Source organism: Aquarana catesbeiana, linkage group LG05 (assembly GCF_042186555.1).
Source record: "Aquarana catesbeiana isolate 2022-GZ linkage group LG05, ASM4218655v1, whole genome shotgun sequence".
Classification (NCBI taxonomy): domain Eukaryota; kingdom Metazoa; phylum Chordata; class Amphibia; order Anura; family Ranidae; genus Aquarana; species Aquarana catesbeiana.
In genome coordinates this window covers 376,606,394-376,625,794 of record NC_133328.1, presented here as the reverse complement: position 1 = coordinate 376,625,794, position 19,401 = coordinate 376,606,394, and the positions used below count along the sequence as shown (strand labels likewise).

At 41.7% G+C, this 19,401-nt stretch overlaps 1 protein-coding gene across 2 annotated transcripts in view; it reads left to right on the top strand.

Annotated features, from left to right (window-relative positions):
* The window catches only part of RPP40 (ribonuclease P/MRP subunit p40), a 53,557-nt gene extending 34,890 nt beyond the window's left edge, over positions 1 to 18,667 (top strand). Inside the window, exons 3-8 of one of the 2 annotated variants that reach the window (XM_073630994.1) lie at positions 18 to 86; positions 1,490 to 1,585; positions 2,053 to 2,178; positions 9,528 to 9,639; positions 11,156 to 11,290; positions 18,015 to 18,667. In XM_073630994.1, coding sequence (XP_073487095.1) covers positions 18 to 86; positions 1,490 to 1,585; positions 2,053 to 2,178; positions 9,528 to 9,639; positions 11,156 to 11,290; positions 18,015 to 18,213 — 737 coding nt within the window. In that variant the 3' untranslated portion in view covers positions 18,214 to 18,667. Of the gene's footprint in view, positions 1 to 17; positions 87 to 1,489; positions 1,586 to 2,052; positions 2,179 to 9,446; positions 9,640 to 11,155; positions 11,291 to 18,014 lie in introns of both variants that reach the window. The other variant, XM_073630993.1, reaches the window with a different exon arrangement.
* Positions 18,668 to 19,401: the final 734 nt, after the last annotated feature.

The window sequence follows — 19,401 nt, the reverse complement described above, 5'->3', positions numbered from 1 at the left end:
ATTGTCTTCATTTACAGGTCTGTTTTATGCACTTTCATATAACACAAGAATTGATCAGGATAATGCTGCAGCTCTGCTACCAACAGGTATTGTACATTTCTTGGGTTTATAAATAAAAAGTATGAAACTGTAACAGTTAAAGATGTAATAACATTAAGCCCTCATGCACACAGGCTGTTAAAAAAAAGTTGGTGAATGACGTTTTTGAGCGTTAGAGCGTTTTTACAGCTGAAAAACGTCTTTCAGAACCCACTGGTCCTGGGTTTTTTTTACAGCTTAAAAACGCCTATGCCACTTGCAGCTCAAAAACGCCTATGCCACTTGCAGCTCAAAAACGCCTAGGTGGGCATGAAGCCATAGACTAACATAGACAGGCCTTTTTAAGCTGCAAAAAAAGCTCAAAAAAGCAGCTGTAAAAACGTCCGTGTGCATGAGGACTTAAGGTAAATCTGAATGATTTTTCAAAATATTTAATTTAAAACTTGGTTTAATTTGTGTTTGTATGAAACAATTTTTAACCACTTGTCGACCAGCCGCCGTCATTATACTGCGGCAGGTCAGCACGATCCCGCGAGCTGTTGTAGCAGTACGTCGGCTCCTTCAAGCGGGATAGCAGGCGCCTGCTGCACTGTGGGGGTGCCGATGCCGTGACCGGCGGTCGCGGGCACGAGGGGCAGAACCAGGGACGTGTGTGTGTGTGTGTGTGTGTGTGTGTGTGTGTGTGTGTGTAAACACACAAATCCCTGTTCTGTGAGGAGAGGCTGATCGTGAGTTCCTAATAGCTAGGAACCAAGATCTGTCATCGCCTATAGTCAGATAAGGTTTAAGCACTGTGTTCTAGGTGCCATTGGACTTTTTTTTTGTTTAGCATTGTAAGGCTGCAATTACACATGTGCGTTTTGTCATTCACAATCTGCCAATGATTCAAAACGTCCAATGCACATTTCAGATGCCATTCATTCATTCTCTTGAAAACACTGTGTGGTTCTGCCGCGGTTGTCACATTGCAGTTGCGGCAAAGCGCATCGCGGGAAGCACATCGCCCAAAGGAAGCTCCTGAAGCATCAATCGCAGCAGAACCGCAAATCAAATGAATGCCATCTGAAATGTGCGTTGTGCAATTTGTCATTCACACCTGGGCATTTTGAAATCGCATTTGAAATCTTCCCTAGATTCAAAATGCCCAGGTGTGAATGCAGCCTTTGGGTTTACATACCCTTTAAGTAGTGTGTATGAAGATCCTTGAGAAGGGGGAGATTAGGAGTAAACTGAGAGCACTAATCTCAGGTTTGTGGCACTGTATCCCTGTTTGGCTGCCAAAAAAATAAAAAGTTAAAACAGGCATTTAGGGGGCTCTTTAATGATTAGCTGCTGCTCCTGTATCACTCAGGATTGCAAGGACTGTTGCCCATGTGAATGAGCCCTAAAAGTGAAAGTACATGCTGTGTTTGTGTTTATACATTATCGGCAGTGTTTGTTTTCTTTTCAGGGAAGCTTATTATATCAGTGGATAAAGACACATATGAAGAACTAGGTTTGCAGGGCAAGCCATCTTTGTATTCTGGAAAAAAAACTATGAGATTTAGTAAGTTTTTTTTTTTTTATTGTCTTTTTCTTAGGCTCCTTTCACACTGGGACGGTTTGCGCTAAAAATAGCGCCTGCAAACTGACCTAAAACTACCGCTGCTGTTTCTCCAGTGTGAAAGCCCGAGGGCTTTCACACCGAAGCGGTGTGCTGGCAGGAGAGAAAAAAAACTCCTGCAAACAGCATCTTTGGAGCGGTGTATTCACCGCTCCTGCCCATTGAAATCAATGGGGCAGTGCGGCTACACCGTGGCTGTAGCGGCGCTATGCGAGCGGTTTTAACCCTTTTTCGGCCGCCAGCTAGTGGCCGAATACCGCTGCAAAAACGACGGTTAACGACTGTAAAGCGGTGCTAAAAATAGCTCCGTTTTACCGCCGATGCCCCCACCGCCCCAGTGTGAAAGGGGCCTTATTATGCTCTCGCTTATCAGCATATCTTTTTATAGCATCACCTATGTTATTTTGCAGTTGTTAATCTAGATCTGACAAATGAGGCTCTCTCCCAAGATGGCAAAAAACTTCAGCGTGTGAGATGGGCCTTTACTGAGAAGAAGCCTTTGAAGTTTGATTTCCTCCTAGCATGGGATAACGCAGGTGAATAACTACTGAATATGGTACACTAACAACAGAAGTTCCGTTACTAAAGATCTCTATGTAATTCAAAGAGAACCTAAACTGTCTAGGTGCCTAATTTACAATGATATGAGTGGCAGTGATACCTGTAAGTACATATGTTAGTCTTTAGAGCCCTATGTGGCCCCTTGCACCCTAGAGTCTGGGTCCTGATGTCCACAAGTCAAAGCGGGAACTCTGGGAACAAATAAATCTTCTTTGTCTTACTCAAATGCCTTTGCAATTGAAGTTATTGCCTTGTAAATGTAGTTTCCGACTGAGGCACTGGCATTTAACCATTGAATGACACAGATAGGAGTAGCATCATAGTGGGCGGGGCTTAACTTTACCTTTTAGGTCCTATGTAAATCCTAGATCGTGAATCCGAAAGAAAGAAGGCACAATTCAGTTTGAAAACTGACTTAAAGGGATCACAATTTAATATAGTCACTTTTTAGGTCAGGTCATCCTAATAATATATTGTATATTACATTATGTATTATATCATTTGACCGTTTGTACTTATGCAGTCAGAGCTTATCAAAGAACAAAGTATCTGCTAGTGAGAGGGCATGGGTAGTTGGTTTAACCACTTCAGCCCAGGAAGGTTTACCCCCCCCCCCCCCCCCCCCCCTTCATGACCAGGCCATTTTTTGCAATGCTGCACTGCATTATTTTAACTGACATCGTGCGACGCTGTACCCAAGTAAAATTGATGTCTTTTTTTTCCCCACAAATAGAGCTTTCTTTTGGTGTTATTTGATCACCTCTGCTTTCTTTATTTTTTTGTGCTATAAACAAAAAGACCCACAGTTTTGAAAAAAAAAAATTTAGTTTCTGCTATAAAACATATCTAATAAAAAAATGTAAACTAATTTCTTCATCAATTTTGGCCAATATGTATTCTGCTACACATTTTTGGTAAAAAAAATAAAAGTCCCAATAAGCGTATTGATTGGTTTGCGCAAATAGCGTCTATAGAACATGGGATATTTTTATGGAATTTTTATTTATTTTACTAGTAATGGCGTCGATCAGCGATTTATAGTGGGACTGCGACATTGCGGCCGACAAATCGGACACTAAGTGACACTTTTGACACTTTTTTGAGCACCAGTGACACTAATACATTGATCAGTGCTAAAAAATATGCACTGTCATTGTACTAATGACACTGGCAGGGAAGGGGTTAACATCAGGGACGATCAAAGGGTTAAATGTGTTTCCTGGGAGTGCTTGCTAACTGTGGGGGGGGGGGGGGTGCGCTTTGACTGGGGGGAAGACAGATCAGTGTCCTTAGCAAAAAAACAGGATCTCAGTCTTCCCCTATCACAGTCTGCCATTCTGCCTCTCTTGGGTATGGTCGCCGGGTGCTGGCAAACATCTGGTCCGCCGGACCCACCGATTGGCTCCGCTGTGTCCAATCACAGCGGGAGTGGGTCGCCAGCAGCACGCATGCGAACCCCAGACCTAGAAAAAAAAATGACGTACAGGTACGTGATTAAGTGCTGAAAGCCAGCCCTGCCGCAGTACATGTATGTGGGAAGGTCCGGAAGCGGTGAAGCTGGAGATGGTTTGTAACTATGTTTACTGTCAGTAGTGGCTGCTCTTTTCTGATGGTATCTAAGTAACGGTCAGCCTACATTTGTACATTTATTTATGCATTTCTACATATGTGGCTTATGTGACAAAAGAAACGCAATATGAAGAGTTTAAGACATTTAATATAAACAGTGCATTCAACCTTTTTGCTGCCGGAGCGATTAAAAAAAAAAAAAAATAATAATTTTTTTGCACAATTCAGGCCTGCAGATAACTTAAAACCCCCAAAATATCTGAAAGAGACCCTGTAGAATGCAATTGTGGCATTTACAATTTTTTATGTCACACAATATTAGCGTTCCTTTTTATCAAATTTATGAAACAGCTGTGCTGCTGTTGCGAGCGTGAGTTTGTTTATATGCCGCCACTGACTTGGTAATGTCAATGGCAGTTAAATTGGTTGTAAAGGCTGAAGGTTTTTTTCTCTTATGAAGGTAAAAAATCTTCTGTGTGCTGCTCCCCTCACAGCCCCCTAATACCTGACCTTCCCCTCAATCCAGCTATGTGCACGGGAGCCTCAGCTGTCCCAGGTGTCTGTGTCTGTCTGTCTGTGTCTCTCTCTCTCTCTCTCTCTCTCTCTCTCTCTCTCTCTCTCTCTCTCTCTCTCTCTCTCTCTCTCCAGCAGGGGAGCCATTGGCTCCCACTGCTGTCAATCACAGCCCATGAGGGCAGGGCAGAGTCGCAGCCATATGTGTCTTATGGGACGCATAGAGCAGAGCTTGGGAGCTAGCTTGCACCAGTGCCCTCAGAGCAAGCGGTGTGCTATTGGGGGCACTGATTGAGGAGGAGGAGCCAGAAGCACCAGTAGGGGACCTGAGAAGAAGAGGATCTAGGCTGCTCTGTGCAAAAACTACTGCACAGAGCAGGTAAGTATGACATGTTTGTTACTTTTTTTTTTTTAATACCACTTCAATATTTTTGTAAAAGTCAGAGAATGAGCAAAACAACACTTTTTTGTGCACTGTTTTAAAGTTGAACTGATTTAGAATATAGGTTTCTTTTTTTTTAATCAATTTAGTTGCGCTTATGCTGGGTAAATATGAAAAGTTATTTTTTGTTCACCCAAAACTTACAGATATCCGCGCTGAGCTGTTGTGTTCTGACAGGTGGACTGCCCCCCCTCCAGAACACAGTATTGGCTGCAAGCGCTGATCAGATGCTGGTTTTCCAGCATGCTCGTTTGGCAGAAACCTGTCATGAGATTGGCTTCTGTCGGACAAGGAGCTGTAGGGCCAAATGTCGGGCGGTTCTTGCTGAATCGAGTGTTTTCTGATGATTTTTGCCCATGTGTACCCAGCTTTAGCAGATGTTACTAATCCCTTTTGCTAAATGGAGACGGTACAGTCTGATGAAAGTCCTAACAATACAAAACAACCAGAGACATTTTATGGGTAAAACTAATATCTGTTACTGCATTAATTTAACTGACTTTTTCCTAAAGAAAAACACAGATTAAATTAGACTGCTTTATGAGAATTTTTAACCACTTGACCTCCAGAAGGTTTTACCCCCTTCATGACCAGGCCATTTTTTGTTATTTAGCACTGTGCTACTTTACTGGCAATTGCTCGGTCATGTAACATTCTATGCAAATTTATATAATTTTTGCACAAAATTAGAGCTTTTGGTGGTATTTTGATCGCCACTAGGTTTTTAAATTTTTTTTTTTATTATGTAAACGTACAAAGACCAATTTGATTTTGAGAAAAAAAAATTCTGCTTTCTTTTATAAAATGTATCCAATAAAATCGCATTTCTTCGTAGATTTAGGTAAAATTTATTCTGCTACATGTCTTCGGTAAAAAAATCCCAATAAGTGTATATTCGTTTGTGTGAAAGTTATAGCATCTATGGTGTGTGTGTATATATTTAAAAATGTATAATTTCCAATGTACTAAAGGCCTATCTCATTTCTTGAGCCCCTTAAAACGCCAGGACAGTACAAATACCACCCCCAAACCCCCCCAAATGACCCGTTTGTGAAAAGTAGACAGTCTGAGGTATTTAGGAGGCATGGTGAGATTCTTGAGGTATGGGGGTTTTTTTTTTTTTGTCACAATTTTTTGGAAAGTGAAGACATATATATTTTTTTTATTACATTTTTTTTACATACTGTCACTAATGCAGTACAGCAATGTTTCTCAACTCCAGTCCTCAAGTACCCCCAGTAGGTCATGTTTTCAGGATATCCCTCAGATGAAACGGCTGTGGTAATTACTAAGGTAGTCAAACTGGTCAAATCACCTGTGCAAAATAACAGTAGGCCTGAAAACATGACCTGTTGAGAAATATTGCAGTACAGCCTCATCATATGACTGATGCGGTGGTGATCAGGGATACTGACTGGTGACAGTATGGTTTAAAAAAAAAAAAAAATTGATACTTTCTTAACATTTTTTTTTCTGTTTTTACTATTCTTCTTTTTTTTTTTTTTTTTTTTTTTTTAATTTCTATAATTTCCTTAGAGTAGTTAACTGTCACTATAGTGACACTGTACTGCTTTTAGGGGAAAGTCACTGTAACAGCGATCTTTTGAACTGCCATGAATGGGTTTCATTCATAACAGCTGTGATTACCTATGATCTATGAATGGCTACAGGTCATGTAGTACAGGGTGCTGTGATTGGCCCGGGTACCATGTGATAACTGTAGGCCAATCACACTACTAAACACAGCTTTTATGAAGGAACCCTATTTGTAACAGTTGTGCTTACATTGGGATCATGTGATCTCATAGCAGAAGCCGTCGTGGAGTGGCACTGGGCACCTGCTGCTGCAACCAGCCCACAGTAAAACTACTGTGGGCAGGCAGCAAGTGGGTAAAGTCAGTCTAAATAAAATGATTCAGTATTTTGTGTATGAGACTTAATTATACTATTCTGTGTTTGGCTTATAGTTGAAATACACTTCACAGTATTCAAGTATCCAAACTGTATCCATAAATTAAACATGGGTACATGCCTGAATAAGGCTTATAATGTCTAATGGAGTGTCCTGGGAGCCCAGAATCCTGTCATGGACAAACTTTTACATTTCTTAGCATTGTTGAGAATTAACCCTGCTGCAACTTCTGTTCCAGAAAGACTGCCCATCATAAAGGTGGACAGATAAGATGGGTGACCTGAGATGTTCAGGTTCCTAAAGGTGTCTGCTTTTTGATTTCTGGGACCAGTTGTGGCTGTGGGACAGGAAGTGAAGGATAATGTCCCCAATGGGGCAGAGATGGCAAACCTAAAACTGCCAAGGGTTCTAACCTTCCCTTACTTTATCCAAAATGAGAAAACAATGTCTCGCCTCTAGTTTTACTTGCAGTGAAAGTTTCTAAGTTTGTTCCAAAATGTTACCTTTAAATAAATGTTACCTACAATATTACTCCTGTCACCAGTTCCCTGTAAATACAGACGGGGCCCATTACCGGTTATCTGCTTCAGAGCATTTTTTCCACTAACCTACTTTTTTTTTTTTTTTTTTTTTTTTTATGCCTGCAAAATAATAACCTATTGGGTACCATTTTATAAAAAAATTGTATGTTTTTGGAATTTGTACTACCTGTTGGCTATGCTGCACCGTGGAAGAAAAATTAAAATCTAGGAATATCTGTGGAGTTCTAAAAGTAATCACTGTACTACTGGTAATGCAGCTCAGCTATACTAAGTACTATTGTTACATATGCCAGTGGGACAGCCATGCAAGATAATCACATTAGCTTAGAAAAAATGCCCTCTATGGAAGAATTTGGTTTCAGGACAGAAAAAATGTGGCACAATAACAATTTGCTGACCCAACTAATATGTTATCGTCTCTGCTTTCCATAAAACTCAGAGTGCTGAAAAAGTTTGTGAAAGCGATGAACAAGGAATGAAAAGATTTTTGTTATTTGAGACCGAATACCTGATGCCATGATCAAAGCGTTTGTAAAAGGCGTCTTTTTAAATTAACCACTTGGCGACCAGCGACGTACTGGTACATTGCTGGACTTCAAGTGGCTATACCGGGATGATGCCTGCAGCTACAGGCATCATCCCAATACTGTGTTTTAGAGCCAATGGTCGGCTCTCTTGTAAAAGCAATACTAGCGGCTAAGTAGCTGCTGGATTGCTTTTACAAGCAAGTGTTCCCCCCCCCCCCCACTGGAACTCTTTTTTTCATCTCTAATGTAGGGAGCTGAAAGCGATGACCTTACATCACTTCAACAAATGCTTTTAAATGCAGAGGAGGGATCTGGGGTCTATAAGACCTCTCTATAAAGAGTACCTGTCACATGCCTATTGCTGTCACAAGGAATGACCGCAATAAAAGTGATTAAAATTTAAAGCAAAAGTGTAACCATAAAATAAATTGAAGTGCCCCGGAGCTGAAGTGGATATGCTGTAGATTTACATGTCAACAAAAAGTACAAGAAAAGGTCTGGGGCTTAAGTGGTTCATTGTATTGCACAGAGCAGCCCCAAACCCCCTCTTCTAGGGTCCCCTTACTGGCGATCCTGGCTTCTCTTCTGTGTCTGCCCACATAGCAAGCTACAGTACTTGCTCTGGGGTCAGACGTTTTGACCCATTCAAGGATGTCGCTGTGAATTTTCTTGACAACGCCAGAGCAACAAACTACATTCAGCCGGTTAAATGACATCTTACACTTATAGCATACAAGATTATGAAGTGCAGCATGCCGCTGATGATTAATTTCCTTCATTTATATTTGGACATCTTTCCTGAAAAACTAAAAGCAGTTAGTGACGAACATGGTGAAAGGTTTCACCACAATATTATTTCAATGGAAAAACGGTATCTGAGACACTGGAATCTGTAAGCACTGGCTAACTATTGTTTGACACTGCAGCGAGATGCAGCAGCACTTGAGTAAGAAATCGAAAATCGTCAGCAAAACACTTTTAGCCCTGTTGAATTTGTGCAGCATCTTGGAAACCTTGTTATTAAATACTTTATAATTATTAAATGTTAATTTCATTTTTCTCAAGATTCCTATGTGGTACAGTCATTCTGAAATTATATTTGTCTGCAGTTTGAAGGGGTCTATAATCACCAAATATTTTTCAGAAAGCAAAACTTTAGAAAATGTGTTGTCCAATGTTGTTATAGAAAGAAGCACTCAAGACTTATTTTGTACACCTTTTATATTTTACCTTAAAAAGAAAGGATTAATTAAAGCCACAACCAAAAGTAGTATTAAACCCAAAACCAAATATGTAATATATTGCAAAACTAATGCACCCATCACATCTAAGAATTGGTAAGCTGCAATGTTTAATATTTCTTTAAGAGATGCACTAACTGAACTTTTTAATGTAAAACCGAGATTTGCTCCTCCTGGCTGAGCCAGACAAACTTGCATGAGGGTTGTAATTGAGTTTAGCATCCAAACTTCAGTGATTTAGATCCTTGCTTACAAGGGAGAATTATGTATTTTATAATTAACAGTTATGCAATGTCTGTACATGTTTTTTTTTTTTTTTCTATGAATTCAAAGCCATTTTGTATTTTACCATTTATTTTAACCTTCATTGGTCCGGTTAATGTGTTGAAATGTAGTCAAGGTCTCTTTGTCAATGTGACTTAAACAGAATCATGTGTGACCATAATTATCTGTTTTCCAAGTGAGACATTTCTGATTACGTTCTTATGTCTTTTCAGAAGCACCTACTATAAAGACGTATTTTTCAAAATATATGGTCAAAGAGTGCCCATTTAATATCAGTTCTGTTGTTTCCAAAGATGTGCTTTGTCCTGTATTGAAGAGCAGAGAATTACATGGGAAAGAGGGGGAGTCGTGTAGTGCTATGGAGATTTTTGAGTGGCTAGGTGCTGTAAGCAATAACATCGATTGGTAAGTATTCTGATCCTTTTAACAATATAAAGATGATATCCACAAATTATCTGCTCAAAAAAAGCTTTGGAAAGTGAGCAGAGTTTTTGATGAAAGGTCTAAAAGTAGAAGTAAAGGTAATACTTTTTTTTTTTTTTTTCCCATTTTGGATAAAGTAAGGAGAGTTATGACCCGTGTAAGGTTTATTTTTTGCCATCTGTGTCGTCTTGGGGAGATTTTCCTTCACTTCCTGTCCCATAGCCAAAACAAGTGAGTAAAAATCTCTCAAGTGAAGGAATCCCTCGTCACCAGTACTAGTGTTCCCATTGGAAGATATCCATACTATTTCCTGTTCTGGGGACAACCCAAAATTTTGGATTTTCTTTTACTTTCCACAATAATGGTAACCATGACAATGAATCTCCCTAATAGGGGCACAGACAGCAATAAAAACCTGACAGGCATTATAATCTGTGTCTACTATATCTCAAGCTTAAAACTATACTTTAACGTTTAATGGATAACTCAAAAATGTAATGCAATCATTGACTGCAGGTCACTTTTGTAAGCATAATATCTTAACTCTGCCTTTTTGTTTTATTATGCTTTGAAAGTTGATGTTGCAGGCCCAGACTAAGATTATTCTTTCTTTAAATGCAGTCTGCACTCTGCAGTGTAGGGCTGCATGCTTGCAGACAAGAATTAAGAAAAGCAAAAAAGAAAATCATTTTCTTACCGGTTTCTCTTAATGGCAGGATCTAGAACTCATGATTTTTATACTGTAGTAAAGTGATGTAGTAGTCTCTGGGGAAACTGACAGCACCTGTATAAGTTTAGCAAAGCCCTAACAAATGTACTGTCCTATTTGCCTCCAGACAACATCAATTTAAAGAAGAATATACATCTAGAGGCATTGCTGATATTTCTTCTTAGTGTTGCTCTGTATACATACTGACCTCCACACTGTACAGTGCAGTTTGTAGAGAGTCTGAATGTAAACAAAGACATGTTTACACAGGCCTAGGTCAATGATGGCAGGTTATAAAGCACATGCAAAGACAAAAAAGAGGCTAGGATGTTTTATTTGCAAAGTTGTTTGTTATCCTTGTTGTAGTACACTGAACTACCAAGTGAAGACCATGCTGAGCTCTCATGCCTAACTTGGTCAGTTTTTAAGAGGAAAGCAGAGAGACTGGCAGGATCACCAGGTATTTCACACAAAGGAAGCAATACAAAGCGAGCAGGATACTTTCTCATACAAGTACAGGGTGCAACAGGCACATATCAGGAATGTGAAATGTTAGGTCAACTTATTGTTTAATAAATGGGACCTGTAATATCACAATAAGTATGCTGAAAATGGCTAGGCAATGCAATATGGAGTAACCCAAGATTAATATCATTCAGTTTACTGAAGTCAAGTAAATTAATTATGTTATTAGCTGTTATGAGTTATCACACTTTGCTTTCTTCCCTATTGAATACTTGTATATGTGTGCAATGCATATCTTAATGGATTATCTTTTTCCGATTTCAGCAACAATCAGGCATCCAGTTTCATATCAAGCTTTGGTTGCCCAGTTCCAAATATTTTGGTAGAGAGAGCTTATGTATGCACTATTACTGGATTCATAACACCAGCAAAAATAATGCAGTTGTTACAGCAGCTACGGTAAGGGTGACATGCACGATTTCAGGGCCTCTTAACAGCTCTTCACTTAACGGCTTAGAAAGCTATCAAGTATAAAGTGCAGCTAGAGTTTTCGCATACACCTGCAACAATCTGCAGTCACTACAGCTAAGGACAAATTTTGGACCAGGCTCCAACACTTCCTAGTAGAGTCAAAGCCTTGAACTATAACGGGTTGTCTCTGTTGCAAATAGGTAGATGCATGAGGCATGATGGGGTGGGTATTTCATGTGCAGCACAACATATTTGAATTTCTTGTATAAATGTTTTTTGCATACTTTAGTATTTATCCTTAAGGAAGTTAGGCTTCCTGGAAACGACACTAAGAAGAATTTAAAATAAAAAATAAACTGCACTCTTGTACATACAGTACCGCGAGATTGTGTTTCCAGTGCGATACCATCCCGCTGGTTCTCGGCGACAGGGTACTGTGCATGTCGCGTTGGCTCGCTTATCGGGAAAGGAAAACTTTCTTTCCTTTCGCGATGAGCGACAGGCAGTGCTGACAGCTTTCTGGTATGAATCCTGAGGGGGCAGAGGCATCACCAGGCCCTCAGGTCTGGTATGGACTATAAGGGGAATCCCCTACGCCAAAAAATCGGCGTGGGGGTCCCCCCCAAAATCCATACCAGGCCCCAATCCGAGCACGCAGCCCGGCCGGCCAGGAAAGGGGGTGGGGACGAGCGGGCGCCCCCTCCCCCTCCTGAGCCATACCAGGCCGCATGCCCTCAACATGGGAGGGTGGGTGCCTTGGGGGAGGGGGCGCCCTGCGGCCCCCCCACCCAAAAGCACCTTGTCCCCATGTTGATGAGGACAAGGGCCTCTTCCCGACAACCCTGGCCGTTGGTTGTCGGGGTCTGCGGGCGGGGCCCCCCACCAGATCCCGGCCCCCACCCTATGTGAATGAGTATGGGGTACATGGTACCCCTACCCATTCACCTAGGGAAAAGTGTGTCAATAAAAAAAAAACACAGTACACAGATTTTAAGAGTAATTTATTAGGCAGCTCCGGGGTCTCCTTCCGACTTCTCCAGGTGTTCGGCCTCTTCTCCCGGTGTTCAGCCTCTTCTCCCGGTGTCCGGCCTCTTCTCCCGGGCCCCTCCGCTATCTTCTTCCAGCTCTTTTGCCAGCGGGGGGGCGGGTCCGCTGCCGCTGTCTTGTCGCTTCTTCTCCCGGGCTCCTCCACTATCTCCTTCCAGCTCTTTTGCAGGCAGGGGTCTGGTCTGCTGCCGCTGTCTTGTCGCCGCTGTCTAGCCGCTGTCTCACCGCTTCTTCTCTTCTACCGATGTTGACATGCTCTATCCAGCTGGAATGCTGTGTGTGAGCGGTGAGACAGCGGCAGCAGACCGGGCCCCAGCTGGCAAAAGAGCTGAAAGAAGATAGCGGAGGGGCCCGGGAGAAGAGGCGACGAGACAGCGGCGACAAGACTGCAGACCGGGCCCCCCGCTGGCAAAAGAGCTGGAAGAAGAGGCCGAACACTGGGAAAAGTCGGAAGGAGACCCCTTGAAGTCAGAAGAAGACCCCGGAGCTGCCTAATAAATTACTCTGTTTTTTTTTTTGTTTTTTTATTGACACTTTCTTCCCTAGGTGAATGGATAGGGGGCTCCCGGATTCCGATAAGCCCGCAGACCCCGACAACCAACGGCCAGGGTTGTCGGGAAGAGGCCCTTGTCCTCATCAACATGGGGATAAGGTGCTTTGGGGTGGGGGGGGCCGCAGGGCGCCCCCCTCCCTCAAGGCACCCACCCCCCCATGTTGAGGGCATGCGGCCTGGTACGGCTCAGGAGGGGGCGCTCGCTCGTCCCCATCCCCTTTCCTGACCGGCCGGGCTGCGTGCTTGGCTCGGGGTCTGGTATGGATTTTGGGGGGGACCCCCACGCTGATTTTTCGGCGTAGGGGGTTCCCCTTACAATCCATACCAGACCTAAGGGCCTGGTATGCCTCCGGGGGGGGGGAGCCCACGCCGTTTTTTTATTTAAAATTTGGCGCTGTGTTCCCCCTCAGGATTCATACCAGACAGCTGTCAGCACTGCCTGTCGCTCATCGCGAAAGGAAAAAAAAAGTTTTCCTTTCCCGATGAGCGAGCCATCTCGGCGCTGGCTCCCGCGACGGGGCTCGCAGGTGTCAAATCTCGCCGATAAATGCAGCGAGATTGACACAATATCGCGGTCACCTACTGTAGATGTAGCTATACTATTGAAAATAATAGATGTACCGTTAGGTGCAGTATAAACATGAAAACGTTAAAACGTATTTGTATGAAAAGAATTGTTACTTTGAAGTAGCAATTTTTGTGGTGTGTGTTTTTTATTTAATTTATTTTTATTAATCTATAGATAGAGAGACACACACATATACAAAAAAAAACTTAATGGTGACATTAAGCCCAAAACAACATTAGTCAACCACATACTCAGCATAGTATATAGAAACAGTCTGGATTTGTGCTGGCAGTGACCGCATATTGAGCACTACAGAAAACAAACAGCTTTATATAAAATAACACATATACAAAGGAAGATTCCATTACCATACCAGCATTATACCCATAATGGCATCAAGTTAAATTATCTAGCATTAAGTCCATGAAGCCTATCTATGACCAGATCTGCAGGGGCAAGCCCCGGTACAGTTAGCCATGGGTCCCAGAGTTTCTCATACTTGCCCGTATATACCCCCTATGCTGGTAAATGATCTTTTCCATTCTAATTATATTACCTACAGCAGTAATCCACTCCTTAACCATGGTAGTGCTCTCTGACTTCCATTGTGACCTCATTAGTCTGCGAGCCAAAAATATGGCCCGAACAATAGCCTCTATGGTGTGATTCTGCCAGTCAAATTCATCTAATAAGTTTAGCAAGCAGGGTTTAGGGTCCAAAGGGAGTGACCTTTTTAGAGTATCCACAACTTCCCTCCAATATGAGTGCAGTTTTGGGCACCTCCACAATAGGTGAATCAAATCACCATGGTCCCGTTTATGCCTAGTGCACATCAGTGTAGATAATAGTCCCATAGTGTCAAATCTATGAGGAGTATAGTAAACTTTCAAAAGGATGTAGAGCTGCGTCAGTCTCTTAGACACATTTAGGGAGCAAGTGGTTACGGCCTGGAGAGCTTCCTCCCATTGGTCTCCATGGAGCTGGCCAACATCCCTCTCCCACTAGTACTCGTAGGAGGTGTTTTTTTTCAGAAATGTCTGAAGTAGCATAGCATAACATTATGATATGAAACCCTTAGAGGTTATAGCCTCTTTAACCAAATTAAATAGGAGTGTTGGAGACACAGACCAGTCAGAAGTTATACTCTGAGCCGCTATGACATGCCGTAATTGCATGTAATTGAACCGCATTGAAGGCCATACGCCTCCTGCAAAGCCTCAAAGGAGAGCACAACTCCATTATAGAAAATTTGCCGCCGATACACAATGCCATACCTCTTCCATATTGCGCCATGTTGAAGTTTGGCTAATTCGAGGTAGATGCCAATTTACCAAATGGGGCTAAACTCTGTAATACCTGCCACCCCCTGAAGGTACCTGGCTTTATTCTATACTTGCTGGATTTGAATATACGTTGGGAAGGATTTATGTGGCTTACCAAAAGCCTGAGCTTCCAGAGTCGCCGGAATGGTGCCACCCCTTACCCTGTATAGCATTACTGCTTCAGAAGAGCTACGCCCTGTACCCCCGTGATCCACTCTCCCATGTAATGTACCTATCAGGTGCTGCAGTTGCGAAGCCAGGTAGTGTAACCAGGGATTCAATAACGTCAAACCATCCTCATCTTTGGGGAATGGCAGATGTTCTGGTTTTATTCTAGGGGGATGATTTTTCCAGATTAGAGTACGAAATATGGTATTTACAGTCCAAGTCTTTAAAGGAACCATCACCTGCGAATTATGAAGCAAATACAGCAGCTGGGGCATAAGAATCATCTCAATGAAATTCACCAAGCCACCACCGACAAAGAGGATTCCAAATTTTTATGCGATTGCAAAATCTTTTTAGGAGTGGGGGGGGGGGGGGAGAGTATTAAATTGTCCAAAATCTCAGATACAGGGAGTCACCCAAACGCCTAAGTACCTAAAAGAGGGGGTAATCGGTAAGGAACATGCTGAGTCTCCAGGACTTGCGCCATCGCCATCAATGAGCATTAATGCTTATTTTGTACAATTAGCCCTAAGTACTTAAACTGAATTCACCAAAGGAAAATTATAGATGAAATAGTGGTGCTTATCCCCAGGTGGGGAGATGCCAGACACTCTTATCCAGTCAGTGAGCTGAATACAGACGTGATTAGAGAAAAAGTGAAAAAACATATATTGCTAAATATCCCAAAAAGTAAAAATTAATATTAAATAAAATGATTCAATAAATTAGTATGAGCTAATATAAATTATAACACTCAGTGAAAGTGATATACAAATATATAAATCCAAGAAAAAATATATAATGAAAATTGAACACAGTAAATATCTATAAAGTCCAGAAACCAATCAATCGTGAAAAATAATCATGAAAATATTTGAAGAAAGTCCAAAAAAAGAGTGAGGGTGACTCCAAAACTTCTCAGCTGTGTTTTCAAACATCCACCACACCTCTGTGACGTGAATCCACTCCCTGCTGAAATTCAAACTCACCAGCTGTTAAGGCCTCTCACTCTCATGTTTGGCCTGACAGAGCCTCTAACCCACTTACATGGGGGTTAACATGCGAGCATACACCTCCACTGCTCCATAGGAACACCGCTTTTCTCAGGTTGGTAGTATGACATAAAAATAAAAGAAGCTCCAATAGTGTAATCTCGTTTAAAATATTTAATCACATATAAAACAACTTGTAATAAACTCACATTTAAAATAAAATAACAGGCAAGTCACTTCACGGCAAATGGAGAACTCCCACAGCACAGCAAGCAATAGCAACTGAAATAACAGGCAGGCCACGGCGGACCCAGGAGGTGTGTGTGCTCACGTTCGTCTCACCCGTCCGCAGCACTTGTCCCTTCACTGGAGCTCCGCTCTGTCCCCCTTCACTCCCTCCTCTAGTACTCGTGTGAGATCGCCGTGTAGCCACTCCCTGAGTACTTGCCAAATGTCGTGATGGTAGCCATAGTCTCCCTCAGAAAAGCGTCCTTTCTCCAAGCAGAATCATCTGAAATTGCATCACTTTTTCCTGTCTATTACCATAGCAGAAACCAGTGATACCCGGGTTGTCTCTGATCTGAATAACCAGCCGTTCTATAGCTAGTGCAAACAGCAGTGGCGACAATCGGCACCCCTGCCGTGTGCCCCTCCCCAGAGTGAAAGTGAGACAATCTGCCTGACTTACGAATGGCAACCTGAGGGAGGCGAGCATTCGATTCACAGCGGTCTCATGATCGGAAAGCTCCCAATCGCAAGTATACATTGGAGCTTACTGATCCCATGCATGCTACCATACTGTGAGCATGCAGGAAGCGTGCTTTTGGCATGGTAAGTAGTTTATACAGGGCCGCATACATGCAGCTACTCGGTGTTGAGGCCTGCCCGCTGAGAGGCCACATATATGCGCCAAGGAATTAATGGACAGGAATGTCTGATAGACTGGTGATTTTTTTCATATTAGCTAACATTAATAAAACTACAGTAATACTGTGCTCGCTCAGCTTTATACATATTCTGTGAGGGAAGGCCCAAGCTACAATCCATTAGCTTCAGCAATCTGCTTGTAGATAGCTAGAGAGCTAAGGCCTGTGAGGAAAGTGGTAAATAGGTTAAAGACCTATTTAATCAAATAATGAAGACTTATAGGGCGTACACACGGTCGGACTTTGTTCGGACATTCCGACAACAAAAGGATTTTTTCCGACGGATGTTGGTTCAAACTTGTCTTGCATACACACGGTCACACAAAGTTGTCAGAAAATCCGATCGTTCTAAACGCGGTGACGTAAAACATGTACGTCGGGACTATAAACGGGGCAGTGGCCAATAGCTTTCATCTCTTTATTTATTCTGAGCATGCGTGGCACTTTGTCCGTCGGATTTGTGTACACACGATCAGAATTTCCGACAACGGATTTTGTTGTCGGAAAATTTTATCTCCTGCTCTCCAACTTTGTGTGTCGGAAAATCCGATGGAAAATGTCCGATGGAGCCCACACACGGTCGGAATTTCCGACAACACGCTCCGATCGGACATTTTCCATCGGAAAATCCGACCGTGTGTACGGGGCATAAGATTTTGATAGAACTGAACATTTCAGACATAAGCATTTTATGATACTGAGTTATCCATATATGGCAGGACACTGGAATAGTTATCCTAAATGTAAAATTTCAAGAAGTAACTTTTTTTTTTTTTTTTAAGCTTCCTTTAGGCAAGAAGTTAGAATTTTGGCATCAGACTTGCAGTGTGCAAAACAACAGTTTTGGGGACTTCAACTTGAGAAGATGATTTCATGGAAAGAATAAAAGCCTATGCAGTAGATATTATATTAATGGCTTCCCAGAAGGTCTTTTACTAAAAGTAGCTGTGCACTTCCTTGCCTTTCAAAAAGTCTACCAAATATATTGAACTCATTATAATTTTAAGTTAATGATCTTCAGTTTAAGAAAAGTTTAAATATTTAAATACAACAGAACAATACAATTGAAAGAAATGTTTTTCAGAGAAGCATTTCATCAGTGTTAATTTACACTTCTGTAATTATTTCTATTCCAGAGAATATTTTGATGAACTAAAATTAAGTCAATGGGCATCCCTTATGGTGAATGGATTTGCAGACAGTCCTGTATCTTGGAAAGAAAGTGAACATGGATTTTTTAAAGGTGGTGAAAATTTGTACAGTTTTGTTGTCTTTAACAATGAAGACTACTGGCTACACATGGCTGTTGGGACACATGATGGCTGCCCACCATAATTATCATTTATTGATGGCACTTGCAAAACTTTAACATTGGTGCTTCTCTGTTTAATGACTGCTGTCAGATGATTTGGAACCCTACATGAAATTCAAGGGAGTTCTTTTATTCGTCACAAAGACTGGAAATTACAATATCAGCATTGTATGCAGCATGATCTGCTGTTGAATCTGAAAAAGAGGCCTAAACATAGTTTCTGAGTGCTGTGTGGGTGGAATTCAGTCTATGTAAATAATGTGGCGAATTGGGGGTGTTGAGGATAAATTGAATGCGAACATACAGATGGGTTGAAATCATTTTGGAGGAACCTGTTAAACAGTAAAATCCTAATTTACACTTCAGATTTATGTTTGAATTAGTTTGGTAGTAAATACATAATTTTTGTAACATTAAAATTGTGACAACAGATTTGTATGTAACCCTGAAAATAAAGGGTGTATGTTTTGCACGTACTGTTCATGTTAAAGTCACTTTGTCATGATAGAAATGGCAGATGTAAGATTGCTGAGTTAAAACGAACAGTAATAGATAAAAATCACTAGTTAAAGGATTAGCCCATCCAAAGGTATTTCAATGCTGCAGATTTATACAACCTGATGGCTTCTTATATCCCTGGGTGGCTCTGTTGGGATATCTGCATTGGCGTTCCTGGGTATGCACACCCGCTGTGTCCATTTTGATGGGTCCCACGCACCCTGTTGAATTATTTATTTCACATTATAGACCATGCAAGAGGATGTTGCTGGAGCACATAAAGGTGAGTTGGAACACCCAGAGGAAAAATAGGAGAGAGAGATCACTATTGCAGGATGACAGACATAACAAGCAATCTAAACCGGGTAAAGCATATCAAGTCACATAATTGGTGGCGCTTGGAGGAAAAAAATGAAACTTTTGGAAAATTAGCGCTCTTTCACCATGAGTTGCAGATTAAGCACACAACATCTGCATCAGAAGGGAGAATTTTGTCAGATTCTGGTGCTGAGTGACTACATGGAGAATTAGATGTTTTTTTATTTTTCATCATGATTTGCAAAAGCTCTGCCTGTGTAAATCCAGAGTATGCCTAGGAACCTAAACAGAGCTACAATAAAATGTAACATTTCAAATAGATTGGGGAAAAAGATATGCAACTCATGGATGTGGGGTTAGTTCTCGCCTATCTCTGGTACTTCCAGGGTTCTCTG